Source organism: Glycine soja, chromosome 5 (assembly GCF_004193775.1).
Source record: "Glycine soja cultivar W05 chromosome 5, ASM419377v2, whole genome shotgun sequence".
NCBI lineage: Eukaryota > Viridiplantae > Streptophyta > Magnoliopsida > Fabales > Fabaceae > Glycine > Glycine soja.
In genome coordinates, this window is record NC_041006.1 from 30,589,277 (window position 1) to 30,599,650 (window position 10,374).

General features: G+C 29.0%; 1 protein-coding gene across 1 annotated transcript; it reads left to right on the forward strand.

Annotated features, from left to right (window-relative positions):
• Positions 1 to 1,157: 1,157 nt before the first annotated feature.
• On the forward strand, positions 1,158 to 2,094 carry LOC114412499 (basic leucine zipper 4-like). Its single transcript, XM_028376425.1, has one exon. It carries the CDS (start codon positions 1,249 to 1,251, stop codon positions 1,789 to 1,791), a length of 543 nt encoding a protein of 180 aa, XP_028232226.1. The 5' UTR covers positions 1,158 to 1,248; the 3' UTR covers positions 1,792 to 2,094.
• Positions 2,095 to 10,374: the final 8,280 nt, after the last annotated feature.

Below are 10,374 nucleotides of genomic sequence, written 5' to 3' on the forward strand. Positions count from 1 at the left end.
AGGATGATGATATGCATATAACTTTATTCATATTCACAAATCTCTTCAACAAAATATTTAAAAACTATTATTTAGACAGTGGTGAATTACGATTTGAACTTTGGTTGAGAGAGACGTTCAAATTTAAATATCCGATTATGTTTGTTCAACAAGATTATGACCTATACAGAATATATACTTACGGGGAAAAAAGCATCGATGACCCTTATAAGTGAAAGCTCTATATTTATATCTTTAGAAAAAAATCATTAAATAAAAAATAAACCTACTAAAAATTGTAATTTACGTTCGGTCAATTGTAAAATATATAATCAACATTCCTATTACCTCTCGTCCTATTTATGAGAAATATGTGCTAATATATTTATTCAATCTCATATTTCTTATAAATAAGACAAAAAAAAAATTATAATATAGTAAACATTGGATGCACGTTTAGCCAATATAACGCACATCACATTAATATTTTACATCTATTCTTTCTTTTTATTAAATTATATCACTTATTTAATTTACTCTTCTCTCTCTTCTATCTTTTTTTTTTCTTTCTAAAGATATCAAATAGCATGTGGATCTTCGTACATCTTTAATTAGAATAACCAGCTCTTATGTTTTATTTTTACCAGATATAAAAAGATAAATAGATACTCTCAATGCCATTGTGATGATAAAAAATAAAATGTGCTAACCAGATGTTTAAATTTAAAAAATATTTAAGTACCATTACTCAACTAAAAATACATATACTTAAATACTTCAAATGCTAGTAGACATATAGAGAAAGAGAGAAAAAATAGGAAAATATAAATATGATAGATATTATGATGTGATATGAAAAAAAAACATTAATAAAATGTTTAAAATAATGAGTTAATATTAAAATAAGCTTGTATAGAAGTCGAAACCAGATACACCCAGTAATCAGTGTTTAGTTTTACCTTCATGGCCAAGCTTAGAAATTCAAACTTTAGAGGTAAGCATGGGAACCCTACGTCCCTACCCGAACCTAAAGAGGCCCCACATCCATAGTGGCAAATGACTCAAAAGCCATGCAATGTACACTGTTGTGCTTCTAACCAAAACATGAACACCCCTACAAACGCCCTAAATTACAACATTTGCCCCCAGAAACTCAAGCATAAATAACGTCCCCCTACACCACATTTCTTCCCTTTCTCCCTCCTCTCCTCCATCACCTCTAGTTTCAGAAAACCCCCGTCACTCTGCTCCCTTAATTAATTAGCCACCATGCTCTCCGCCCTCACTCCTTCCGACCCCTTCTCTCCCTTCTCCCCCTTCTCCGCCGGCTTCACGCCGTGGGATGACAACGACGATTCCCACGCCCTCTTCTCCCCCAAACCGGTCTCTGCTTCTAGCTCCGCCTCTGACTATAAATCCGAACCGAACCCAACCGAACACGTATGCGCCTCGTCCTCGGTGATGATGGACGAGCGGAAACGGCGCCGCATGATATCGAACCGGGAATCGGCCCGCAGGTCCAGGATGCGGAAACAGAGACACCTGGAGAATCTTCGGAACCAGTTGAACAAGTGCAGGGTCGAAAACCGGGAACTCGGTAACCGGTTGCAGTTCTTCCTGCACCACCTGAACCGCCTCCGAACCGAAAACGAATGGCTCCGCTCCGAGCGAACCCTGCTACGCCAAAAAGTCGCCAATTTAACACAAATTTTGATTTTCCAACAATTCCAAACCACCTTCTCCCCTGCTGCATGGACCACATGCACCAACAACAACACCACCTCGCTCATGACAATTAATCAAGTTAATTAATTAAATAATATATATATATATATATATATATATATATATATATATATATATATATATATATATATATATATATAAAATAAGGTCTTGGTAAAAACTCTAAGAGGCCTAAGGTGTCCTATGTAATTATCATTAAAAGTTTAGATAAAGAGATATATTCTAGATGGTAAAGGGTGGGATTTTTGGAAAAATATTAGGCCTGGTTTTGGAAAATATTAGTTCATTTTTTTCAAAACCATAAGGGTTATTATATATTACCGATTATAATATATTTGTGTAAAATAGTAGCTTTTTCTTTTTTTGTTATTCTGGTATACGATTTACTTATTTTTTTAGTTGTTAACTCGTGATAGCTTCTTTATCAAAATCGCTTCCCTGACTTTCTTTATCATGCACGACTCATACTGGTGCTTCAGAGTCCAAATTAAGTCAAAACTAATGTTAAATCAAACTCACTAATTAACAATATACTCCTATATTTTTACAACTACAGCAGTTAATGATAACATACCGAGAAAGGAACGAAGGAAAAAAAATGGAAACTAAGTCTGATCAATGCAGGTAAAAAATTCGTACAAAGTATGAATAAATAATATATACCACCGACATAGTAAAAGTAAAAAAAAAGGTATTGCTTGTAACCGCAGTCCTTCTGTTTCATTTTTATTTGGGCCGATGATACAATAATACTATATCATATTATTTGCTGGCGAACGATAGAAGCGAAAATAATTGGTCAAGCCATGAATTCCATATGATCGTCCCCTTCTAATGAAGTTTAATTAGGGTTTTGGATGAAGAAAGAGTTATATATATATATATATATATATATATATATATATATATATATATATATATATATATATATATATATATATATATATATCAAAATAAGGTTTGAATTATTCAAATTGTTTATCACTTGGTTGATTCCAGAAGGTCATAATAGAATTTTTTTTAAAGAAAATTAAAAATAGGATTTTCGCATTTCTTTTTAAATAAATTTTACTATAAATAATCTGATAGTATATCATTAATTAATAGTTCTTTTCACGGACAATAATTTTTTAAATTAAATTATTTTGTGAACAATGGGTCTTTATACACGGGAATTCAAATGAAGATCAACATTGTCTTCCAAAAACTATATGAGGAAAATATGTCCGTAGCTTTACTAGGGCAACGAATACGTCACTTTCTTTAATCTAAGTACAAACTCAATCCCTCTCTCTTCTTTTTTCTTTCTAAGAGAATAAGTTGATTGGTTTTGGATTAAGTGCAATTAAGATGGGAACTTTAGCCTATATAGTAATATAAAGTGATTGATGACTTTGTGCACAAGATTTTGGTGAGCAGAGGGGCCACAGGTTATTATCAAAGACAACCCAATCACTGGTCTACAAACAAAGTGCACTCGTCACTCCCAATTTGATTATCTTACAGTGTATATAATTATTGATCGACCTCCATAATTTTGTAAAAACAGAGACTCACCTCATCTCCAACTTCTTAATTTTTTGTATTTTTTAATCCTTCTATGCAGTCTCTACAATATATGTGTATATTCCAGTAATAGATATTCAATGTATATAGATGACACATCCCATAAGATCGGAATGGCTGATTAATTTTTATATTTTTTATTGATCAATATTAGTTATTAATTTTTATTAGTAAAAGAGATTTGGATTTATGAGTGTTTTCTCTCCATTCTCCCTTTGTTATCTTCATTATGTAAAATTTATCTAAATTATGAAACTTATATAATTTCAATGAACATATCTTAAGAGAGAAACAAAAGAGTGTAATCAAAAGTGATCAATATATTAAATAAAATTTGAGAAGTTGAATGTGTTATTGAAGAAATTTATTTTGATAGAAGTTGAATGTGTTATTGAAGAAACATTTATAAAAGAAGTTACATGAAAACATCAAATAATATTAAATTTGTATATTTAGAAATATTATTGTACACATGTCAAAATCATAGATTTCCACCATTAGTATTTAAAGTTTATAAATAAGACTTATGATTGCCAATTTTTTGTGAATTAAATTATTATCATTTAACTCTTCAAACACCAACAATGTAACACATTAAAATTGACTACCGATTTAGAAGGTCATAATGTATGTATTTATTTCCACTTTTTATGAATTTATTTTTCTTTATTTTATTGCATCTTTTAAAATCTTTTACTTTTTCAATTTCATTTCTTATTGAAACTTTTACTTTTTCAATATTTATTTCTAGTGACGGTTGAGATCACTATCGAAAGATAATAATTATCAAAATTAAATTTAAAATCAAAAATACTATTACAAAATTTACTTAAAATAATCTTACAAACCATTATATGATATTACTATAATTATCTATGAATATTTTTATCGAAATTATTATTATTATATATATTAAGTGTTAAACAATTCTCTGATTAGTTAAAAATTATAAACTTATTTGTTTGATTAAAAAAAACTTACAATTAAACATGAATTTTATATCTCATCTTTAAATATTTATTTATTAATAGAATCATTTAGAAAAAATTACTCAATTATTATAATAATATATTCTTTTTGAAGAATAAGTATAATTTTTACGATTAACACCCTCCAATCATCCAATTAACCTTATAATTCATCTTATTAATCTTTTTATATAATACATAAGCAATCTCCTCCCTTAGATTATAAAATGGAATGACGCCAGTGAATTATATTGAAAAAATAAACATCATTTAAATCATCCTTAATATTTTAGGATCATCAGGAAGAGGTTTCTTCGGCTAATGATCCTCCCTCTCTCAGTCAATGTAGTCACCAAAATAAAAAATTGGACATGTATACTTTTACCTTTCACAATGAAAATGACTGTAACTGATGTCATACATGAATCTTAATAGTATTTTAATTCATTTTTGGAAAATGGATTGGTTTGATCAATTTATACTGTCCATTCTAACACACGCATGATTAGTGTTTTTTGTTTTTAGGCATACGAAAACAAGACTTTTATCAAATGGCTTTATTGATTATTAGTATTGATAACATGCATATGCAGTACTGTTTTATGCTTCAAGAAAAATAGGAGTTAATTATATTAATTTTATTCATACTTTTTGTAACATCTTTTTAATAATTTATTATTGTTTTCGATCTCCATTTATTCTTTTCATTACATTTTAGATTATCCCACACTTATTTCTCTTCACTTAATATTCCTCTCTTAGTTGCAAAAAGAAATAATAGAAAAGTTAGAAATAAATTTTCTCGAACTATAGCTTCTTAATTATGTTAACTTTTACTCTTACAATATATTAATATTCTGTCTGTCACCATTCAAATTATCGAGGGTAATGCACCGAGTTACGTCTACATGTTTAGTTTTTTTATTTTTCTCAACTTGTCTATACTTATTGTTAAAACTTTTGATTGAAATTTCAGAAACTTATTCAAGTTTCTAGAATTATTTTCATGACATCATTTAAAATTATATTATTCACCTAATAAATATGTGCATCGTTCTTGTTTAAAAGATAACCCAAAGAGTCTTCACATAATTGATCCTCAGTTTTAAAATAAAAACCTGATGGTGCCAAAAACATATACTTCCTTCAATTAGAAATTAAGAATTAAGCAGTCACGATCTCTTGGGTTAGGTGTAGGTTACAATTTTCTCTCAAATTTTTTCTCTCCAATATTTCCATTTGAATTTCCACAAAAAGAAAAAAAAAAGATGAATTCCACATTTTTAACAGTTAGCAAGATACATTCTAACTTAATTATTTCTATTAAATGAAATAAAAAAAAAACCCCATAATTTTTGTGTCTTTCGAGTTTTAATATAGGTTTATTATGAGAACGAGTGTTTTCCAACTTTGTCTTGGCTTGGTTGCGTCTTTACTTCCTTAATAATTCACCTCCAAGTTGAATGGTTAGTTATCATATAGAACTTTGAAATATCTTCGATGACCAAATCAAGAATAGCAGCGACACATTTGATTTCTAAGAAGATTGGAGAGGGGATTCATTACTTTAACCTGGAGGTTTAATTAAAGTGGAAATTCAGAAAGGATATGATTTTTTTTAAAGAGAAATAAAATGAATTATTTTTTCTGAGTATATTAATATAGAGTTAATTTATTTCCATTTTATCATCAGCTAAGCTACGCGGCCTCGCCCATCCCGAATTCTAGAAGATGATAGGAATAAGCTTTAGACCAACAAAATCTAACGATTTCATTAGAAGGTATAATTAAAGGAATCATATGTAGATCCTTAGGGAATCATAAGATGAGCATATATATATATATATATATATATATATATATATATATATATATATATATATATATATATTATATTTATATCTATTGATCTCTTTGTTGCATATGGTAAAAAAAAAGTATCAAATATTCATTTAACAAATAAAAAATATTTGATAAAGCACACTTCAAATACTAGTTCATTTTTTTTAAGGAAAAGAAGATATTGAAATAATTAATGCATTAAAATATTTCTAAATAAATATAGTGGCCCATACATATAGGCACTGCATGACGGGTTGGAGGCTAACTTTGAAGCCCAATACTGGCCCTGTCCCTTTCAGCCAATCAAGTGGGTTTTGTATGGCTCACTATTGTGGATTTTTGCTTTAAATTAATCCGAAAGTTGGTAGTTCATTTTGTCATTATAGAACTATCACAATGATAGTGTTGATTAATAAACCGAAAAACATCGCTTTCTAGATTGATTGTGGCATGGAGAGGGCTTTATTAGAGGCACGAATTAGTTCGAATGAAATAAAATAATAATATATCAAATAAGCATGAAGTAGCACAGTATATATGAGAGCATGTGATTGTGACCCAAAGGGTAAGAACAGGGAGAGCTGGACAAATATATCGTCGACGTAAAGCCAAAAGGAAAGAAAAAATAAGTTAGTAACCTTTTAAATTTATGTTGAACGTAGCTTAAAAATAAAAGAAAATAGTAAATAAATTTTTTAAATAAAAAAGTTAAATTAAATTTTTATTTCTTTTTGTGATAAGATTTATATTTGTATAGTTATCTTTGTTATGTTTGGATGCCACAGCAGAACGAGAAACAGAGAACCAACTCATAAAAATTAAAGTTTAATATATATATATATATATATATTGATAGTGTAAAATAATTTTTTTATATTATCTTTTAATTATAAATTATTATTTAAATTATTTTAAAAATAAATAAATTTATTATAATGAGTTATGATTTGAATGATGATGTAAATTTTTTTACATGTGTAACTCTTTTCTCTAAAAATAAACAATGCAAATGTATATACTACTACTATTAATGAGTGAGCTACTTACGCGTCCTAGCTAGTAAAGAATGCCTTAATCATTACGTCTTATATACCTCATAATTTTGAGATCCTCTCCCTAATTTGAGGAACTTGCTTTAATGATTCTCATGGAGATCTTCTCGTGGAACAAGAGTATATTCCTGACTCAAGTATTGGGGGACTATAAGGAACAGGATGGATGTCGACTAAAAGAAGATCTTATAGAAAATCAGTGTAACCAACGAGAAGGACATTTTCAACTTAATTCTTGTACTTTATGTAAAGCTCTTGCACAATACATATTGTCCTAATCTATAATCAATCAAAGCTTGATAAGTTTGCAATATTGTCAATGGTGCGCTATTTTATTTTATCAGAATCTGTATATTAGAAAATGAAATACAAAGAGTATCTAACCTTGTAATTAAATACACATTAATACAACATCCTACAAATTATAATCAACGACGCACAAATATGAAACATTACCCTTTTATACACCCTGAAGGGTTTAAACACCATTCCCGAAAGAAGCCTTCAGATATCCCTTGGCTGGGATGGAAGTCTAGCTGTTAGCGATGTAAGTAAAATTTTCTAAATATGAAAATTGAATAGAATGAAAGAACATAATATTGAAGTTATCTTCGAATGGCAATCGAAAAGAACATAGATTGGTTTGGTTTGATGATAAATCAAAGAGACAAAACTTGAAAGATGAAGACTATCTCTGAAAATAAAGTGTTAAAGTTACATGCTGCTCAAAAAGATAAAGAAAAGATCATCGAAAAACATGTTGTTTTGACCAAATGCACGAAGATGGTTACCAATGGTTTTCCGATAGAGAATGCGAAGATACATGTGTTAGCATCATAGATAGTTATTTTGAATAAATTATACGAATCATATAAGTTGGTTGTTGAGTTGAATTAAAATATAAAATAGGCACAACGGTGATCATTTTTTCTTGATTACGAAGATCACACAAATACCTCTACACCAACACGTTGCACAAGGAAAATGACTACTGGTTACCAGGAACACGTGTATGTTTGAACCCATACTTTGATGTAATCTACAATTTGTCATTATTATTTATTTGATCAACTTACATTTCATGCAATTCTCTTCTTCTAAATTTCTTCTTGAAACTCAAACTTATTTACTTTCTATTCTTTACTTTTAGCAATTTTCATATTCTTCCGCACTTTAATTTCAATTTAAATTTCAAGCATTTTACATTTTTGTCATTTTTATCTTTGATTGCATTTAAATTTGATTTAATTTCAAAGCACTTTATTTTACAAGTCTTTTGATCTAATTTCATTGTAACTTTATTTCTTTTGATTGAATTTGATTATATTTACTTGTTTCAGAAAAACATATGCATTATCAAAAAACTATAAACTTACTAAAAATTATTTTTGTGATATTGATCAAAAATTTATTTTTGATCTATAACATATTAATCTATTGATTATTAGAAACCATTTATGTTACAAGTTATAATCATCAAAATAATTGTTTTCGATAACAATGCAATACTATATGATTATATCAAAATCTCACGTGTGTTCAACTGATCTCATAATTCATTTAATTAAAAGTTATACTAACTACTAATTTGAATAAAAAGAACTTACAATTGCGATTCTGTCACACTAGATAAAATAAGTTGTTTGTGATTGATAAGAATCAAGGGTGGAAACAATATTATATTTTGAATATTTAAACAAATTTTCATCGTAAATAAATTGGCACGCCCTGTGGGACAATGTTGTCATTTCACAAAATAAAGTAGTTTAAAGGAAGATGGTTTATGAGATTAAGAAGTGGTAGAATTGAATATACCAATGAAAATAATAATTCGACAAGATCTACGAGTCATCGATTAATGAGTAATAATAACAAAACAATGGAGCTGCTGGCACGATAAGGGTACAAGTTAGTAGTGTAGCGATTATAGCCCCTATAATGAACGAGTCAAATGTAACACCATCGATGAATGCCTCAGATGCTACAAATTCGATACATAAGGAAGAGGCCCTTATAAAGAACTACTGTTTTGAATCCATTAGTTCAAACTACTAATGATTGATTTCGATTGTTGGCTAAACTAATGACTCAAATAGGGGATGTTATGGCCATCCCTCGAATAGAACCTTAGAATGTAAACCTTGCTCAAAATGCTATAACACTAGGGAGCATTATTACCAGCAATGACCAAAATAATATAATACAACAACCTCAAAGAGGGGGAAATAAAGGAGGACCAATACTGGTAAATCAAAATCAAGATGCATATTTGCTTCTGCAAAGGCTTCGAGACAATGCAATGATAAGAGTACATGGGGTGTAGCTTTAACAATTACATGAACTGGCAGCCAAACAATCAATATCCTCAATACTTAAAATCAAGTAATCGAACAAGTTCTGAATCAACATGGTTTCAAAATGGGCTATATGAATCAACATTATTTTGTGTAAGCCTTTCCTAGTTTTATATTACAAATTGAATTACCTAGAGGCCATAAAATACCTAAATTTTCTAAGTTCTTTGGGGAAATTGGGGAATCAACTACTGAACACATACCTAGGTATCAGATGGATTATGGAGACATAACAACAAATGAATATTTGAGGATGAAATATTTCCCTAGTTCTCTTACAAAAAATGCATTTACTTGGTTCACAACCTTAACCCTTAATTTGATCTATAATTGGCCTCAATTAGAAAGAATTTTCCGTAAACAATTCTTCCAAAATATGAATTGGTTCGAAGAGATATAATATGGAATCTATTGATGATTACCTCAACACATTTAGGCAATTAAAAACTAGATGTTTCACACAACTCCCAAAACACAAATTGGTTTGAATGGTTGTTGGTGGCCTTGAATATTTTATTAGAAAGGAATTGGTAAATCAAAAACTTAGAGACATGGCTCATTTGGTTGATAAGGTTTGAAGGATTGAGCAGTTGAAATTCAAAAAAGAAAGAAATGGGAAATTCGATAAGTTTCCTTAGAAAGATAATGTGTCATTTATAGATGTAAATGATAACAATGCTACAAAAGAATTCAATGTGAATCAAGATTATGATGTTTTATTCGAAGGAAGTGAAACAAATCTAGTAGAATTGAAACCTAGACCTATGTATGCCAATTATTGAAACCTGGTGAGGTAAAATATAAGATGTCAAATAAAACTTATAGTTTTGATGTATCTAAAACAAACAAGATTTTTGACATTTTATT

Excerpts from the sequence above, each read along its gene's own strand:
- LOC114412499 (XM_028376425.1), top strand. The coding sequence starts at position 1,249 with ATGCTCTCCGCCCTCACTCCTTCCGACCCCTTCTCTCCCTTCTCCCCC.